We start from the raw sequence: 20,080 nt of genomic DNA, 5'->3' as shown, positions 1-20,080 counted from the left end.
CACATGTGCACACACGCACACACACACGTGCGCACACACACACGTGCACACACGCACGCACACGCACGCACACACACGTGCATGCACACACACATGCACACATGCGCACACACGTGCACACACGTGCACACACGTGCACACACGCTCACGTGTGCACACACGCACACACACATGCACACACGCACACACACACACACATACACGTGCGCACAAGCACATGTACACACGTGCGCAAACAGCCCTTACCATCCTGCTCTACAGAATGCGACTGCGGATCCTAGACATATGAAATATTAATATTTACTTCACACCTGCAAAATCCTCATCATTGACATCTAGCTGAACTGGCTGAGGGATATACCTGCCAGACTGAGCTTGTAGCATGTTGTGAACCAATATAACAACCTGCTCTCACCAAGCTACCTATTACAGACACATCTGTTCATGATAGTATTCACAGGAGTGACCATCCACACAGTCCATAGTTCTTTCTTCTAATCTTCATTTCTCTTTTCCAGTGGCACCAGCTTTACAGAGAGCAAAGCAGGTCGAGGATGGATGAGTGGTATTTGTAAAGGAAGGAGTTCTGCAGCAGTTTCATCGGTGAGCATCCATTCTTCCCTCTATTTCCTCATTCCTCATGGACTGTGGTGAATATAGAGAAACAAGAAGCAGGAGCAGGCCATTCTGTCCTTCAAACCTGCTCCACCAGTCAGTATCATCATGACTGATCCTCGATATCAGTGTCATATTCCTGCTTTCTCCCCATATCCCTTGATTACAAATCTATTTTTTAAATACATTATGTACAAGTCGTGCAGTGACGACCTCCTTCTGTGGTAAAGAATTCCACAGGTTCAACACCCTTGATCCATCCTCATCTCAGTCATAAATGGTCTACCCTGTATCCTGAGACCGTGTCCCCGGGTTGTAGATTTCCCACCCAGGGAAAACATCTTCCCTGCATCTCGTTTATCCAGCTCTGTTAAAATATCTGGGTTTCTTTTTTTTAGTCAGTATGTTATGATCAGCACAGGGCCTGTTCCTGTGCTGTACTTTTCTTTGTTTTTTGTTTCAATCAGATCTCCTCTCATCCTTCTAAACTTTAGTGTTCAGAGGCCAATTTGAACCAGTGTCTCCTCATAAGACAGTCCTGCAAAACCCCAGTATCAGCTGAGTGAAGCACAGCTGCACTGCCTCTATAGCAAGTGTATTCTTTCTTAGTTAGGGAGATCAAAACTGCACATAATACTCCAGATGTGATTTCACCAAGGCCTTGTATATCTGTAGTAAGACGTCCCTACTCCTGAACTCAAACTCTCTTGCACTGAAGACTAACAGAACATTTGCCTTCCTAATTGCTTGCTGCAGCTGCCTCTCCACTTTCAAGAACAAAGAACAGTACAGCACAGGAAACAGGCCCTGTGGCCCTCCAAGTCTGCGCCACTCATGCGCCCAACTAGACATTCATTTGTATCCATCCATAAGAACATAAGAAATAGGAGCAGGAGTAGGCCATCTAGCCCTTCGAGCCCTTTGATCCATTCCCAGTCTGCTCATGTAGCTATCCAGATAAGTCTTAAACAAACCCAGCGTGTCTGCCTCCACCACCCTGCTTGGCAGTGCATTCCAGGCCTCTACCCGCTCTGTGTAAAATACGTCCCTCTGATATCTGAGTTAAACCTCGCCCCCTCACCTTGAACCTGTGACCCCTCGTGTTTGTCACCTCCAACCTGGGAAAAAGCTTCCCACTGTTCACCCTATCTATACCCCTCATAATTTTATACACCTCTATTAGGCCTCCCCTCATTCTCCGTCTTTCCAGGGAGAACAGCCCCAGTTTACCCAATCTCTCCTCATAGCTAAGACCCACCATACCAGGCAACATCCTGGTAAACCTTCTCCGCACTCTCTCTAAAGCCTCCACGTCCTTCTGGTAGTGTGGCGACCAGAACTGGACTCAGTACTCCAAATGTGGCCTGACCAACCAAGAAAACAAGAGAGTGCAGAGTGTAGTTAGGGTGTAGTGAAAGATCAACTTCATGCAAAAGTCTGATGGCAGGATGGAGGAAGCTGTCCTTAAGTCAGTTGGTACGTGACCTCAGACTTCTGTATCTTATTTTGTAACTGAAGACGGTGGAAGAGAGAATGTTGGGGTTCAAAGGGCTCCTTAATTATGCTGGCTGCTTCAGCAATGCAGCATGACATGTAGATAGAGTCAATGGATGGGAGGCTGGTTTGGTGATGAGGCCACGATTGGGCCTGGAGAGGGGAGCGCTGTGAGGGTCTCAGGCTGGCCAGCAAACTGCAGGCTGTCAGTTGGGGCCACTGCGCATGCACAGAAACCTAGAACTGTCAACTTCCGGCATGAATAGGCCCTGCCCCCTGAGTTTTTAATGATATTCCTGATTGTGAGCTCTGCATTGCTTACCTGAAGTTGCTCTGAAAAAAACAGTGTAATTTCCACCAGTTTTCCTGCAAATTCAATACTTTCCCTGCTTGTTTTCCCACCTTTTTTGGTGTCATCTGCAAATTTGGCACTAGTACATTCACTTCCCTCATCCAAGTCATTCATATATATCGCACTGATTCCTGTGGCACTCCAGTAGTTATAGGCTACCGTCCTCAAAACACCCCACCTATCCCAATCATTTCTCTTCTATCAGTTAGCCTATCCTCAATCCATGCTAATATGCTACCCCAACACCACAGACTCTTATCTTTTAAGTAGCCTCTTGTATGATACATTATCAGACACTTTTAGGAAATCCAAGTCCATCACTTCTACCAGTTCCCCTTTATCTACCCTGCTCATTACTACCTCATGAAGCCACATTGACTCTGCTTGATTTTGGTAGGTATTTCGAACTGATGTGATACCACATCCTTCATAATGGACTCTAATATTTTGTAGCGACAAATGTCAAGCTAACTGGCCTATAATCACCCTCACTTTTTGAATAATTGGCAGTTTTCCAATCCTTTGGGACTTTTCCAGAATATAAGGATTCTTGTAAGATTACTATCAATGTATCCACTATCTCTGTAGTTACTTCCTTTAATATCCTGAGATGCAACCCATCAGGTTCAGGGACTTATAGGCCTTTAGTCCCATTACTTCCCTTGTACTTTTTCTCCAGTGATAGTTATTGTTCAGCAATAACCTTCTGGAATTGCAAAAAGCATTTTTTTAAAGTGTGCTTAAAACTCCCAGTTGTTGAGACAGAAGGAACAGGAGTGCCAACCTGTCTGAGCCACCACTGAAGCTCCATGGCTGATCCCATAGTCATTTCCACACTTGTCTTTGACCCAGAGAGCCATCACTTACTGTCTATGGTCAGGATGTCATTCAGCAGCATTGTAATAAGGGCAAGATGATAAGATGACTGTGGTTTCAGATTGGGCCAACGTTTTGATGGCTGTTGTCTGTCCAGGTGTTATAATCTCACTAACACCCAATGTTAACAAGAATGTCAATGTAATATATGTCATCAGTATGTAAGAAGGACTGCTCCACTTACTCTAAAGCTGTTGGAAGGTTCTACATGAGTGTTAACCATTTCGTGGAACACCTTATTATTGATGTCAGAGAACAATACTGAAATATATTCACAGAAATTTCCTCCTGCTCCTTTTAGGACAATAATGTGAGCTACTTAACTACAGCCTCAGTATTGGCACATGAGATTGGACACAATCTGGGAATGAGTCATGATGATCCACAGCGTAATTGTCAATGTCCAGACGCTCTATGCATCATGAATCCAAACATAACGTGAGAAACACATTCAATCAGTGTAACTGGTCTTGGTGAATCTTATTCCAGCTGCAACATCTAACAGTAAGAATGAATCCTCCCTATTGATAATACAGGGCTGGTAAGATTCTTTGTAATTGCGAAGGAACCTAGTCTACAGGTACAATTTTATTCCACCTCTCATTTCTGTAGAGTGAAGGCTCATTTCTCATGACAGCCACTGAACATTCTATCATCATGATGGAGGAAATATTCTGAATTAAGTGTGGATATTCTGAACTTTTAAATAAGACTTGCAATTTGAAAAATAGAAATACGAGCCAAAAGTTGCTGAGAATGTAAATTCAGTTACTGGTAGTGGTAGTAAGGGAGACATGGGAAGTTGTTTTTATTCATTCATGGGACATGCACATCGCTGGCTGGCCAGCATTTATTGCCCATCCCTAGTTACCCTTGAGAAGGTGGTGGTGAGCTGCCTTCTTGAATCACTGCAGTTCATGTTCTGTGGGTTGACCCACAATGCCGTTGGGGAAGATTTCCAGGATTTTGACCCAGGAAAGGAGCGGCGATATATTTCCAAGTCAGGAGTGAGTGGCTTACCAATACTCTTAAGAGTTCTGCCATTTACTGTATCTGTATTAGACCTTCCAAAATGCATTACTTCACATTTGTCAGGATTAAACTCCATCTGCCATCTCTCTGCCCAAGTCTCCAAGATCTATATCCTGCTGCATTCTCTGATGCTATCCACAAATCCACCAACCTCTGTGTCATCCACAAACTTACTAATCAAACCAGTTACATTTTCCTCCAAATTATTTATATACATTACAAAGAGCCAAGGTCCCAGCATTAATCCCTGAGGTACACCATTTGACACCACTTGTCACAGCCCTCCATTCACTGCTACTGTCAGACTTTTTTGACCGAACCAGTTTTGTATCCACCTTGCCAGCTCACATTTGATTCCATGCAGCTTCACCTTCTGCACCAGTCTGCCATGAGGGACCTTGTCAAAGGCCTTACTGAAATCCACGGAGACAACATCCAGTGCCCTACCCTCATCAATCATCTTCATCACTTCCTCAAAAAGCTCAATCAAGATCGTGAGACACGACCTCCCCTTCACTAAACCGTGTTGCCTCTCACTAATACATCCACTTATTTCCAAGTGGGAATAAATCCTGTCTCAAAGAATCCTCTCGAATAATTTCCCTACCACTGACTTAAGGCTCACCGGCATGTAATTACCTGGATTATTCTCGCTACCCTTCTTAAACACAGGAACAACATTGGTTATTCTCCAATCCTCTGGGATCCCCCCTGTAGCCAGTGAGGATACAAAGATTTCTCTCAAGGCCCCAGCAATTTCCTCCCTTATCTCTCTCAGTATTCTGGGGTATATCCCATCAGGCCCTGGGACTTGTCTACATTAATGTTCCTTCTCCTTTTTAATCTCAACATGACTCAGGCTATCTGCACATACTTTCCCAGACTCATCATCCATCAAGTCCTTCTCTTTGGTGAATACTGATACAAATTAGTTATTTAATACTTTGCCCATTTCCTCTGGCTCCATGTATAGATTCCCTCCCTTGTACTTAATTGGGCCAACCCTCTCCCTGGCTACCTTTTTGCTGTTTATATATGTATAAAAAGCCTTGGGATTTTCCTTATTCCTGCTGGCCAACACTTTTCTGTGACCCCTTTTAGCTCTCCTTACTTCTTGCTTAAGTTTCTTTCTACTTTCCTTGTATTCCACACTTGCTTCGTGTGTTCCCAGCCTCCTAGCTTTGACAAATGCTTCCTTTTTCTCTTTGACCAGGCTCAGAATATCTCTTGTTATCCAAGGTTCCCAAAACTTGCCACACTTATCCTTCACCCTTACAGGAATGTGCCGGTCCTGAATCCCTATCAACTTACACGTGAAAGCATCCCACATGCCAGATGTTGATCTGCATCAAACGTCTGCCCCCAATCTACCTTCTTCAGTTCCTGTCTAATATTGTTGTAATTAGCCTTCCCCCAGTTTAGCACCTTAACTTGAAGACTACACTTATCTTTATCCATCAGTACCTTAAAGCTTACTGAATTGTGGTCACTGTTCCTGAACTGCTCCCCTATTGAAACATCGACCACCTGGCTGGGCTCATTCCCCAATACCAGGTCCAGTATAGCCCCTTCCCTAGTTAGACCACTTACAGACTGTTTCAAGAAGCCCTCCTGGATGCTCTTACAAACTCTACCCCATCCATGCCCCAGTGAGTCCCAGTCAATATAGGGGAAGTTAAAATCTCTCACCACAACAACCCTGTTACTTTTTCACCTTGCCAAAATCTGCCTACATATCTGTTCCTCTATCTCCCACTGGTAGTTGGGTAGCCTATAATAAACCCCCAACATTGCAACTGCACCCTTCCTATTCCTGAACTCTATCCATATTGCCTCACTGTATGAGCCCTCCGAGGTGTCCTCCTGCAGCACAGCCGTGATATTCTCCTTAACCAGTAGAGCAACTCCCCCACCCCTTTTACATCCCCCTCTATCCCGCCTGAAATACCTGTATCCTGGAATGTTAAGCTGCCAATCCTGTCCTTCCGTTAACCAAGTCTCTGTAATAGCAACAACATAGTACTAACTCTAGCTCTAAGCTCACCTGCCCTACTATTACACTTCTCACATTGAAACAAATGCACTTCAGTCCACCAGACCCTCTCTGATTAGCAATCCCACCCTGCCTGCTGTTTCTCTGAGCCTTACTGGCCCCTAGTCTCTGGTTCCCCTTCAGCTAATTCATCTTTCCTTTGATTCCCACTCCCCCTGGCCAAGCTAGTTTAAACCCTTCCGTGTAACGTTAGCAAACCTCCTGGCCAGAAAATTTATCCCTTCCAGTTTTGATGCACCGTCTTTCTTGTACCTGCCCTGGCAGAGACCCCAATGGTCCAGATATCTGAAACCCTCCCTCCTACACCAGCTGTTTAGCCACATGTTGAGTTGCACTATCTTTCTATTCCTAGCCTCACTGGTACATGGCACAGGGAATAATCCTGAGATTACAACCTGAGAGATCCTGCTTTTTAACTTTCAATCTAACTCCCTAAACTGCTGCTGCAGGACCTCATCATCCTTCCTACCCGTGTTGTTCATACCAACATGTACCACAACCTCTGGCTGTTCACCCTCTCCCTTCAGAACGCCTCCTTCTGCACCCTAACCATTCTGTGATTCTATGAAAACATATTTCTTGGCTGGAGCATCTACAATATAATTTCAGAATATGCAGCCAGTGATTTTGGACAAATGTGAGAAATGTTGTCAGTTAATGAGTTTCGTACGTTTGGAATTCTTTAGCCCACAGACTTGGGAATTTTCAATCTTTAACTATATGCATGCAGAGATCAATAGATTTCTGGGAAAGAGGGGAATTAAGGGATACGGGATAGTGTGGGAGGGTAGAGTTGAGGAAACTGATCAGATATGATCTAATTGTCAGAGCAGGGTTTTCACTAATCTTTGTTTCTCATGTTTTAATGTTCTATTCTTAAGTTGGCCACCACAGACACATTTCAGCAGCTGCAGTGAAGGTGACTTTGAAAACCTCCTGACCCTCGGTCAAGGGGCATGTCTCTTCAATCTGCCAGATGTTAATAAACTGGTTGGGGGCATCGAGTGTGGCAACCTGTACCTGGAGAAGGACGAGGAGTGTGACTGTGGCCAACCTGCGGTAAGGAGAAAACACATCGAGGGTGAGACATTTCTTGGGGGGGGTGGATATTACAAGTAATATCTTTACAGCTGCTGGTAAGTCTGAAAATCATGGGAAACTTTTCTTTGGAATGACCTGTGTGCACCTGCAAATGTAGGATTGCTTCTCATTTAAATTTCAAATACTAATGATGGAATTTAACACACTGGAATGTGTTTCACATTGATTTAACATACAGTACAACAAATAATTCGGAAAGTAAATAGAATCTTATCGTTGGTTATCGGGGAATTGATTACAGAAGTAGGGAGATTATGCTTCAGTTGTTTTGGGCATTTGTGAGACTATAACTGAAGTGTGGTGTGCTGTATTGGTCACCCAATATAATGAAGGATACAAGTGCATTGGAATGAGTTCAGATGAGGTTTACTAGAATGATACTTGGAATGGGTTTTGATGAAAGGTTGGATTGGCCCACCTTATTTCCACTGGAGCCGAGACAAGCAAGACAATTTGCTTGAAAATCCATGGTGGGACTTGACAGGGTGGATGTGAAGAGGATGTTTTCGAATGAGGGGATCACTGCTGGTGTTGCCCATTGAAGGGAGAGGTGAGAATTCTTTTTCTCTCAGAGGGTTTATGAGTCACTGGAACTCCCTTCTTCAAGAAGCAACAGAGACAGAGGGGGTGATCTTATAACCTCACTGCAAGTCGTAAGATCAGGAGTGAGAGAGAAAACAGGAATCATGCCCATTTTCGGGCCAATTCCCATCTCAGCACGCTGATTTCTCAGATGCAAAGAGAAGCGTATCCAAAATGGGTGAGTTGTCAATTTTCATGCATGAACATGCATCTCAACATCATTAATGTGGTATACTCTCAAACATTCCCCCTCACTTACCTTCTTAACCTCTTGAGGAGATGTCATGCCACCTATATCGAACGGGAACAAGGGGGCAGGTTGCTTAGATCACTGGCCTCTGTGTTGATGGGTGGGAGAGGGGTTTGGGGGGGAGGGGGAGTAACCGAAGTAGCCATGTTGTGTTTCGGGGTAACAGGGGCCTGTGTGTGCTGGGGCTGGTGGTCATGGGCCTGTGAGCTCGAGACTCAGCACTGGCTGGGGCCGGCAGTGGGGGTATGGGAGTGATGGGATAGCAGTTGTGGGGGAATCAGACCTTGGGCCTTGAGGCTGAATACTGACTAGGGTTGGCTGTGGTGGGGGTTATGCAACAGCACTAAGGGATGTGGGGGCAGAGCTCATTTTGGCCTTGGAGGGAGTGCAGAGGAGGTTTACTAGGCTGATACCGGAGTTGAGGGGGTTGAGCTATGAGGAGAGGCTGAATAAACTAGGCTTGTACTCGTTAGAGTTTAGAAGAATGAGGGGAGATCTCATTGAGACGTATAAGATGATGAATGGGATGGATAGGATAGAGGTGGAGAGACTCTTCCCGCTCAAAAAAGACAGTAGGACTAGGGGGCACAGCCTCAAAATAAAGGGGAGGCGGTTTAGAACGGAGTTGAGGAGGAACTTCTTCACTCAAAGGGTGGTGAATCTCTGGAATTCTCTGCCCGTTGAAGTGGTGGAGGCTGCCTCGCTAAATATTTTTAAGACGCGGGTTGATGGGTTTTTGATAAGAGAGGGGATTAAGGGTTATGGGGAGAAAGCGGGAAAGTGGAACTGAGCAGCGACAGATCAGCCATGATCTTGCTGAATGGCGGGGCAGGCTCGAAGGGCTAGATGGCCTACTCCTGCTCCTATTTCTTATGTTCTTATGTTCTTCACTATGCAGCCGGTAAAACTGACAATTATTCTTGAAGCTCTTACAAGGAGGAAAAACATGAGGAATTGCAGGAACTAGCAGGCCAGCGGCTGCAGCAGGAGGAGAGGAAGTTCCCTCAGGGCAGGACGTAGCTACACATCGCCCCGGGGACGGGGGTGTGGCCCAAGCCGACACAGGAGACAGAGACCTTGCCAGTTAAGGAAACACACGTCCAAGCTACCAGACAGTGTGAGCTGCCACAGGCTCCAGCTCTGTGTCTGTGCTGTACCCACCTGGACTGAGGACCTCGGGGAAGAGAGGGACTCCCGCTCCTGATGTGGTCAAGGTCACAGCGGCCCTCAGCTTTTATGCACCAGGTCTCTCCAGGCCACCAATGGGGATCTGTGGGATCTCCCAGTCCTCCGTCCACAGCTCACTCCATGAGTTGATGGATGCCCTGTTCAGCGGGACTGGCCAGTACATAAACTTTGACCTGGGCCAGGCCCAGCAAGAAGCCCGAGCTGCTGGACTTGCCACTGAGGGGGAATGCTGAATTTGCAGGAGAGAATCACCCTGCGGTGCCCACAATGCCATGCACCACCTTTAGTGAACAGGGAGGGGTTCCACTCCCCGAACATTCAGTTAGTGTGTGACCATAGGATGTGGATCATGCATGTGTGTGCATGACATCCAGTCAGCGTGACAGCTTCATCCTCAGGAGCTCTGAGGCTCACGGGGCACAAAGGCTAACTGGCTGATGACGGAGACTATAGACCGAGTGGTGACCATATAATGAGGTCCTCACGCTGCCCCTGCTCCACGGTGCATTGGCCTTCTAAAGATGTGCTTCTGAGGCTTGGACAACTTTAACAACGCCCTCTAGTACAACCCCCTGTAAGCTTCCTGCATCACGGTGATCTGCTGTGCACTCCACAAGCTGGTGGAGTAAGAGTAGGAGGAGGGAGACGAGCTGGATGTGCCTGGGTAGAAAGCAGACAATGAGGAAGAGGCAGGTGAAGGAGGACAGGACAATGAGGGAGGCCCTCATCACTACTAAGCTGCCCAATGAGGGGGTGTGTGTGGTGCTACAGCTGGAACCCCCTTCCCATATAATCCTTGTCACTCTCCCATGCAATGGGAGGTGAACCTGGGTTGGAAATGTTAGTGAGTTACTTTAGCTTCACTCTGCAGCACACTGTGATGGTGCCCTGGTGCAAACTAGGCTGATTCCTACCTGCTGTCTGCATGCACACTGGTGCCTGGGTCCACACCTGGGTAGGGGTTGAGGACTTCACCCTCTGCTGCAGGGCCTCAGGGCGGGGTGGGGGCAGGGAGCCTTTCTCAGTGCCATCTGGGTTACGGGGATGCCATAGCAGCTTGTGTGACCCAGTGGCGCTGCACTGTACCCACAGCTGGCACTGTTTGTCCTGAGCACTTTGATTTTAATGGCAGTGATACCAGCTGAACTTGGGGATTGCAGGAAAGGTGTGCCCAGGGCTTTCCCCTGCACACACTGGTGTTCGGGCTGGGGTATGGTCATTCCTGTTGGAGAATAATCAGAGACATATTATTCCCAACTGTGGAGTCCAATAACATTTATTGGTGCAAGTGACAGTGCAATAATTTAAATTAATGACACTTAACAGGCACTCATGATATTTAATTGTGCCTAATTTCCACAGCCTGAGTGGTGCAGGCCTTCACCCGTACCTAATTTCCATAACCTGAGTGGTGCAGGCCTTCACCCGTACCTAATTTCCACAGCCTGAGTGGTGCAGGCCTTCACCCGTACCTAATTTCCACAGCCTGAGTGGTGCAGGCCTTCACCCGTACCTAATTTCCACAGCCTGAGTGGTGCAGGCCTTCACCCGTACCTAATTTCCACAGCCTGAGTGGTGCAGGCCTTCACCCGTACCTAATTTCCACAGCCTGAGTGGTGCAGGCCTTCACCCGTACCTAATTTCCACAGCCTGAGTGGTGCAGGCCTTCACCCGTACCTAATTTCCAGAGCCTGAGTGGTGCAGGCCTTCACCCGTACCTAATTTCCACAGCCTGAGTGGTGCAGGCCTTCACCCGTACCTAATTTCCATAACCTGAGTGGTGCAGGCCTTCACCCGTACCTAATTTCCATAACCTGAGTGGTGCAGGCCTTCAGCCGTACCTAATTTCCATAACCTGAGTGGCGCAGGCCTTCACCCGTACCTAATTTCCACAGCCTGAGTGGTGCAGGCCTTCACCCGTACCTAATTTCCATAACCTGAGTGGTGCAGGCCTTCAGCCGTACCTAATTTCCACAGCCTGAGTGGTGCAGGCCTTCACCCGTACCTAATTTCCACAGCCTGAGTGGTGCAGGCCTTCACCCGTACCTACTTTCCACAGCCTGAGTGGTGCAGGCCTTCACCCGTACCTAATTTCCACAGCCTGAGTGGTGCAGGCCTTCACCCGTACCTAATTTCCACAGCCTGAGTGGTGCAGGTCGTCACCCGTACCTAATTTCCACAGCCTGAGTGGTGCAGGCCTTCACCCGTACCTAATTTCCATAACCTGAGTGGTGCAGACCTTCACCCGTACCTAATTTCCATAACCTGAGTGGTGCAGGCCTTCACCCGTACCTAATTTCCACAGCCTGAGTGGTGCAGGCCTTCACCCGTACCTAATTTCCACAGCCTGAGTGGTGCAGGCCTTCACCCGTACCTAATTTCCACAGCCTGAGTGGTGCAGGCCTTCACCCGTACCTAATTTCCACAGCCTGAGTGGTGCAGGCCTTCACCCGTACCTAATTTCCACAACCTGAGTGGTGCAGGCCTTCACCCGTACCGAATTTCCACAGCCTGAGTGGTGCAGGCCTTCACCCGTACCTAATTTCCACAGCCTGAGTGGTGCAGGCCTTCACCCGTACCTAATTTCCATAACCTGAGTGGTGCAGGCCTTCACCCGTACCTAATTTCCACAGCCTGAGTGGTGCAGGCCTTCACCCGTACCTAATTTCCACAGCCTGAGTGGTGCAGGCCTTCACCCGTACCTAATTTCCACAGCCTGAGTGGTGCAGGCCTTCACCCGTACCTAATTTCCACAGCCTGAGTGGTGCAGGCCTTCACCCGTACCTAATTTCCACAGCCTGAGTGGCACAGGCCTTCACCCGTACCTAATTTCCATAACCTGAGTGGTGCAGGCCTTCACCCGTACCGAATTTCCACAGCCTGAGTGGTGCAGGCCTTCACCCGTACCTAATTTCCACAGCCTGAGTGGTGCAGGCCTTCACCCGTACCTAATTTCCACAGCCTGAGTGGCACAGGCCTTCACCCGTACCTAATTTCCACAGCCTGAGAGGCGCAGGCCTTCACCCGTACCTAATTTAAACAGCCTGAGTGGTGCAGGCCTTCACCCGTACCTAATTTCCACAGCCTGAGTGGTGCAGGCCTTCACCCGTACCTAATTTCCACAGCCTGAGTGGCACAGGCCTTCACCCGTACCTAATTTCCACAGCCTGAGTGGTGCAGGCCTTCACCCGTACCTAATTTCCACAGCCTGAGTGGTGCAGGCCTTCACCCGTACCTAATTTCCACAGCCTGAGTTGTGCAGGCCTTCACCCGTACCTAATTTCCATAACCTGAGTGGTGCAGGCCTTCACCCGTACCTAATTTCCACAGCCTGAGTTGTGCAGGCCTTCACCCGTACCTAATTTCCATAACCTGAGTGGTGCAGGCCTTCACACGTACCTAATTTCCACAGCCTGAGTGGCGCAGGCCTTCACCCGTACCTAATTTCCACAGCCTGAGTGGTGCAGGCCTTCACCCGTACCTAATTTCCACAGCCTGAGTGGTGCAGCCCTTCACCCGTACCTAATTTCCATAACCTGAGTGGTGTAGGCCTTCACCCGTACCTAATTTCCACAGCCTGAGTGGCGCAGGCCTTCACCCGTACCTAATTTCCATAACCTGAGTGGTGTAGGCCTTCACCCGTACCTAATTTCCACAGCCTGAGTGGTGCAGGCCTTCACCCGTACCTAATTTCCACAACCTGAGTGGCGCAGGCCTTCACCCGTACCTAATTTCCACAACCTGAGTGGTGCAGGCCTTCACCCGTACCTAATTTCCACAGCCTGAGTGGTGCAGGCCTTCACCCGTACCTAATTTCCACAGCCTGAGTGGTGCAGGCCTTCACCCGTACCTAATTTCCATAACCTGAGTGGTGTAGGCCTTCACCCGTACCTAATTTCCACAGCCTGAGTGGCGCAGGCCTTCACCCGTACCTAATTTCCATAACCTGAGTGGTGTAGGCCTTCACCCGTACCTAATTTCCACAACCTGAGTGGTGCAGGCCTTCACCCGTACCTAATTTCCACAGCCTGAGTGGTGCAGGCCTTCACCCGTACCTAATTTCCACAACCTGAGTGGCGCAGGCCTTCAGCCGTACCTAATTTCCACAACCTGAGTGGTGCAGGCCTTCACCCGTACCTAATTTCCACAGCCTGAGTGGTGCAGGCCTTTACCCGTACCTAATTTCCACAGCCTGAGTGCTGCAGGCCTTCACCCGTACCTAATTTCCATAACCTGAGTGGTGCAGGCCTTCACCCGTAGCTAATTTCCACAGCCTGAGTGGTGCAGGCCTTCACCCGTACCTAATTTCCACAGCCTGAGTTGTGCAGGCCTTCACCCGTACCTAATTTCCACAGCCTGAGTGGTGCAGGCCTTCACCCGTACCTAATTTCCACAGCCTGAGTGGTGCAGGCCTTCACCCGTACCTAATTTCCATAACCTGAGTGGTGCAGGCCTTCACCCGTACCTAATTTCCACAGCCTGAGTGGTGCAGGCCTTCACCCGTACCTAATTTCCATAACCTGATTGGTGCAGGCCTTCACCCGTACCTAATTTCCACAGCCTGACTGGTGTAGGCCTTCACCCGTACCTAATTTCCATAATCTGATTGGTGCAGGCCTTCACCCGTACCTAATTTCCACAGCCTGAGTGGTGTAGGCCTTCACCCGTACCTAATTTCCACAGCCTGAGTGGTGCAGGCCTTCACCCGTACCTAATTTCCATAACCTGAGTGGTGCAGGCCTTCACCCGTACCTAATTTCCACAGCCTGAGTGGTGCAGGCCTTCACCCGTACCTAATTTCCACAGCCTGAGTGGTGCAGGCCTTCACCCGTACCTAATTTCCACAGCCTGAGTGGTGCAGGCCTTCACCCGTACCTAATTTCCATAACCTGAGTGGTGCAGGCCTTCACCCGTACCTAATTTCCATAACCTGAGTGGTGCAGACCTTCACCCGTACCTAATTTCCACAGCCTGAGTGGTGCAGGCCTTCACCCGTACCTAATTTCCACAGCCTGAGTGGTGCAGGCCTTCACCCGTACCTAATTTCCACAGCCTGAGAGGTGCAGGCCTTCACCCGTACCTAATTTCCACAGCCTGAGGTGCGCAGGCCTTCACCCGTACCTAATTTCCACAGCCTGAGTGGTGCAGACCTTCACCCGTACTTTATTTCCATAACCTGAGTGGTGCAGGCCTTCACCCGTACCTAATTTCCACAGCCTGAGTGGCGCAGGCCTTCACCCGTACCTAATTTCCATAACCTGAGTGGTGCAGGCCTTCACCCGTACCTAATTTCCACAGCCTGAGTGGTGCAGACCTTCACCCGTACCTAATTTCCATAACCTGAGTGGTGCAGGCCTTCACCCGTACCTAATTTCCACAGCCTGAGTGGTGCAGACCTTCACCCGTACCAAATTTCCATAACCTGAGTGGTGCAGGCCTTCACCCGTACCTAATTTCCACAGCCTGAGTGGTGCAGACCTTCACCCGTACCTAATTTCCATAACCTCAGTGGTGCAGGCCTTCACCCGTACCTAATTTCCACAGCCTGATTGGTGCAGACCTTCACCCGTACCTAATTTCCATAACCTCAGTGGTGCAGGCCTTCACCCGTACCTAATTTCCACAGCCTGAGTGGTGCAGGCCTTCACCCGTACCTAATTTCCACAGCCTGATTGGTGCAGACCTTCACCCGTACCTAATTTCCATAACCTCAGTGGTGCAGGCCTTCACCCGTACCTAATTTCCACAGCCTGAGTGGTGCAGGCCTTCACCCGTACCTAATTTCCACAGCCTGAGTGGTGCAGGCCTTCACCCGTACCTAATTTCCACAGCCTGATTGGTGCAGGCCTTCACCGGTACCTAATTTCCACAACCTGAGTGGTGCAGACCTTCACCCGTACCTAATTTCCATAGCCTGAGTGGTGCAGGCCTTCACCCGTACCTAATTTCCACAGCCTGTGTGGTGCAGGCCTTCACCCGTACCTAATTTCCACAGCCTGAGTGGTGCAGGCCTTCACCCGTACCTAATTTCCAGAGCCTGAGTGGTGCAGGTCTTCACCCGTACCTAATTTCCACAGCCTGAGTGGTGCAGGCCTTCACCCGTACCTAATTTCCATAACCTGAGTGGTGCAGACCTTCACCCGTACCTAATTTCCATAACCTGAGTGGTGCAGGCCTTCACCCGTACCTAATTTCCATAACCTGAGTGGTGCAGGCCTTCACCCGTACCTAATTTCCACAGCCTGAGTGGTGCAGGACTTCACCCGTACCTAATTTCCACAGCCTGAGTGGTGCAGGCCTTCACCCGTACCTAATTTCCACAGCCTGAGTGGTGCAGGCCTTCACCCGTACCTAATTTCCACAGCCTGAGTGGTGCAGGCCTTCACCCGTACCTAATTTCCATAACCTGAGTGGTGCAGGCCTTCACCCGTACCGAATTTCCACAGCCTGAGTGGTGCAGGCCTTCACCCGTACCTAATTTCCACAGCCTGAGTGGTGCAGGCCTTCACCCGTACCTAATTTCCACAGCCTGAGTGGTGCAGGCCTTCACCCGTACCTAATTTCCATAACCTGAGTGGTGCAGGCCTTCAGCCGTACCTAATTTCCATAACCTGAGTGGCGCAGGCCTTCACCCGTACCTAATTTCCACAGCCTGAGTGGTGCAGGCCTTCACCCGTACCTAATTTCCATAACCTGAGTGGTGCAGGCCTTCAGCCGTACCTAATTTCCATAACCTGAGTGGCGCAGGCCTTCACCCGTACCTAATTTCCACAGCCTGAGTGGTGCAGGCCTTCACCCGTACCTAATTTCCATAACCTGAGTGGTGCAGGCCTTCAGCCGTACCTAATTTCCACAGCCTGAGTGGTGCAGGCCTTCACCCGTACCTAATTTCCACAGCCTGAGTGGTGCAGGCCTTCACCCGTACCTACTTTCCACAGCCTGAGTGGTGCAGGCCTTCACCCGTACCTAATTTCCACAGCCTGAGTGGTGCAGGCCTTCACCCGTACCTAATTTCCACAGCCTGAGTGGTGCAGGTCGTCACCCGTACCTAATTTCCACAGCCTGAGTGGTGCAGGCCTTCACCCGTACCTAATTTCCACAGCCTGAGTGGTGCAGGCCTTCACCCGTACCTAATTTCCACAGCCTGAGTGGTGCAGGCCTTCACCCGTACCTAATTTCCATAACCTGAGTGGTGCAGACCTTCACCCGTACCTAATTTCCATAACCTGAGTGGTGCAGGCCTTCACCCGTACCTAATTTCCACAACCTGAGTGGTGCAGGCCTTCACCCGTACCTAATTTCCACAGCCTGAGTGGTGCAGGCCTTCACCCGTACCTAATTTCCACAGCCTGAGTGGTGCAGGCCTTCACCCGTACCTAATTTCCACAGCCTGAGTGGTGCAGGCCTTCACCCGTACCTAATTTCCACAACCTGAGTGGTGCAGGCCTTCACCCGTACCGAATTTCCACAGCCTGAGTGGTGCAGGCCTTCACCCGTACCTAATTTCCACAGCCTGAGTGGTGCAGGCCTTCACCCGTACCTAATTTCCACAGCCTGAGTGGTGCAGGCCTTCACCCGTACCTAATTTCCACAGCCTGAGTGGCACAGGCCTTCACCCGTACCTAATTTCCATAACCTGAGTGGTGCAGGCCTTCACCCGTACCTAATTTCCACAGCCTGAGTGGTGCAGGCCTTCACCCGTACCTAATTTCCACAGCCTGAGTGGTGCAGGCCTTCACCCGTACCTAATTTCCACAGCCTGAGTGGCACAGGCCTTCACCCGTACCTAATTTCCACAGCCTGAGTGGCGCAGGCCTTCACCCGTACCTAATTTAAACAGCCTGAGTGGTGCAGGCCTTCACCCGTACCTAATTTCCACAGCCTGAGTGGTGCAGGCCTTCACCCGTACCTAATTTAAACAGCCTGAGTGGTGCAGGCCTTCACCCGTACCTAATTTCCACAGCCTGAGTGGTGCAGGCCTTCACCCGTACCTAATTTCCACAGCCTGAGTGGTGCAGGCCTTCACCCGTACCTAATTTCCACAGCCTGAGTGGCACAGGCCTTCACCCGTACCTAATTTCCACAGCCTGAGTGGTGCAGGCCTTCACCCGTACCTAATTTCCACAGCCTGAGTGGTGCAGGCCTTCACCCGTACCTAATTTCCACAGCCTGAGTTGTGCAGGCCTTCACCCGTACCTAATTTCCATAACCTGAGTGGTGCAGGCCTTCACCCGTACCTAATTTCCACAGCCTGAGTTGTGCAGGCCTTCACCCGTACCTAATTTCCATAACCTGAGTGGTGCAGGCCTTCACACGTACCTAATTTCCACAGCCTGAGTGGCGCAGGCCTTCACCCGTACCTAATTTCCACAGCCTGAGTGGTGCAGGCCTTCACCCGTACCTAATTTCCACAGCCTGAGTGGTGCAGCCCTTCACCCGTACCTAATTTCCATAACCTGAGTGGTGTAGGCCTTCACCCGTACCTAATTTCCACAGCCTGAGTGGCGCAGGCCTTCACCCGTACCTAATTTCCATAACCTGAGTGGTGTAGGCCTTCACCCGTACCTAATTTCCACAGCCTGAGTGGTGCAGGCCTTCACCCGTGCCTAATTTCCACAACCTGAGTGGCGCAGGCCTTCACCCGTACCTAATTTCCACAACCTGAGTGGTGCAGGCCTTCACCCGTACCTAATTTCCACAGCCTGAGTGGTGCAGGCCTTCACCCGTACCTAATTTCCACAGCCTGTGTGGTGCAGGCCTTCACCCGTACCTAATTTCCATAACCTGAGTGGTGTAGGCCTTCACCCGCACCTAATTTCCACAGCCTGAGTGGCGCAGGCCTTCACCCGTACCTAATTTCCATAACCTGAGTGGTGTAGGCCTTCACCCGTACCTAATTTCCACAACCTGAGTGGTGCAGGCCTTCACCCGTACCTAATTTCCACAGCCTGAGTGGTGCAGGCCTTCACCCGTACCTAATTTCCACAACCTGAGTGGTGCAGGCCTTCACCCGTACCTAATTTCCACAGCCTGAGTGGTGCAGGCCTTCACCCGTACCTAATTTCCACAACCTGAGTGGCGCAGGCCTTCAGCCGTACCTAATTTCCACAACCTGAGTGGTGCAGGCCTTCACCCGTACCTAATTTCCACAGCCTGAGTGGTGCAGGCCTTTACCCGTACCTAATTTCCACAGCCTGAGTGCTGCAGGCCTTCACCCGTACCTAATTTCCATAACCTGAGTGGTGCAGGCCTTCACCCGTAGCTAATTTCCACAGCCTGAGTGGTGCAGGCCTTCACCCGTACCTAATTTCCACAGCCTGAGTTGTGCAGGCCTTCACCCGTACCTAATTTCCACAGCCTGAGTGGTGCAGGCCTTCACCCGTACCTAATTTCCACAGCCTGAGTGGTGCAGGCCTTCACCCGTACCTAATTTCCATAACCTGAGTGGTGCAGGCCTTCACCCGTACCTAATTTCCACAGCCTGAGTGGTGCAGGCCTTCACCCGTACCTAATTTCCATAACCTGATTGGTGCAGGCCTTCACCCGTACCTAATTTCCACAGCCTGACTGGTGTAGGCCTTCACCCGTACCTAATTTCCATAATCTGATTGGTGCAGGCCTTCACCCGTACCTAATTTCCACAGCCTGAGTGGTGTAGGCCTTCACCCGTACCTAATTTCCACAGCCTGAGTGGTGCAGGCCTTCACCCGTACCTAATTTCCATAACCTGAGTGGTGCAGGCCTTCACCCGTACCTAATTTCCACAGCCTGAGTGGTGCAGGCCTTCACCCGTACCTAATTTCCACAGCCTGAGTGGTGCAGGCCTTCACCCGTACCTAATTTCCACAGCCTGAGTGGTGCAGGCCTTCACCCGTACCTAATTTCCATAACCTGAGTGGTGCAGGCCTTCACCCGTACCTAATTTCCACAGCCTGAGTGGTGCAGACCTTCACCCGTACTTTATTTCCATAACCTGAGTGGTGCAGGCCTTCACCCGTACCTAATTTCCACAGCCTGAGTGGCGCAGGCCTTCACCCGTACCTAATTTCCATAACCTGAGTGGTGCAGGCCTTCACCCGTACCTAATTTCCACAGCCTGAGTGGTGCAGACCTTCACCCGTACCTAATTTCCATAACCTGAGTGGTGCAGGCCTTCACCCGTACCTAATTTCCACAGCCTGAGTGGTGCAGACCTTCACCCGTACCTAATTTCCATAACCTCAGTGGTGCAGGCCTTCACCCGTACCTAATTTCCACAGCCTGAGTGGTGCAGACCTTCACCCGTACCTAATTTCCATAACCTCAGTGGTGCAGGCCTTCACCCGTACCTAATTTCCACAGCCTGATTGGTGCAGACCTTCACCCGTACCTAATTTCCATAACCTCAGTGGTGCAGGCCTTCACCCGTACCTAATTTCCACAGCCTGAGTGGTGCAGGCCTTCACCCGTACCTAATTTCCACAGCCTGAGTGGTGCAGGCCTTCACCCGTACCTAATTTCCACAGCCTGATTGGTGCAGGCCTTCACCGGTACCTAA

The 20,080-nt window shown here is 50.0% G+C and overlaps 1 protein-coding gene across 1 annotated transcript in view; it reads left to right on the top strand.

Annotated features, from left to right (window-relative positions):
• The window catches only part of LOC145348472 (zinc metalloproteinase-disintegrin-like protein H4 subunit A), a 564,739-nt gene that overhangs the window by 212,972 nt on the left and 331,687 nt on the right, over positions 1-20,080 (top strand). The window contains exons 8-10 of the mRNA XM_080196661.1: positions 519-603; positions 3,639-3,775; positions 7,304-7,481. Of these exons, the coding sequence (XP_080052787.1) occupies positions 519-603; positions 3,639-3,775; positions 7,304-7,481 (400 nt within the window). The remainder of the gene's footprint in view (positions 1-518; positions 604-3,638; positions 3,776-7,303; positions 7,482-20,080) is intronic.

This window comes from Carcharhinus amblyrhynchos, chromosome 1, assembly GCF_965287045.1.
Source record: "Carcharhinus amblyrhynchos chromosome 1, sCarAmb.v2.hapA, whole genome shotgun sequence".
In the NCBI taxonomy this organism is placed as follows: Eukaryota; Metazoa; Chordata; class Chondrichthyes; order Carcharhiniformes; family Carcharhinidae; genus Carcharhinus; species Carcharhinus amblyrhynchos.
This window is presented reverse-complemented; position numbering and strand designations above follow the sequence as displayed.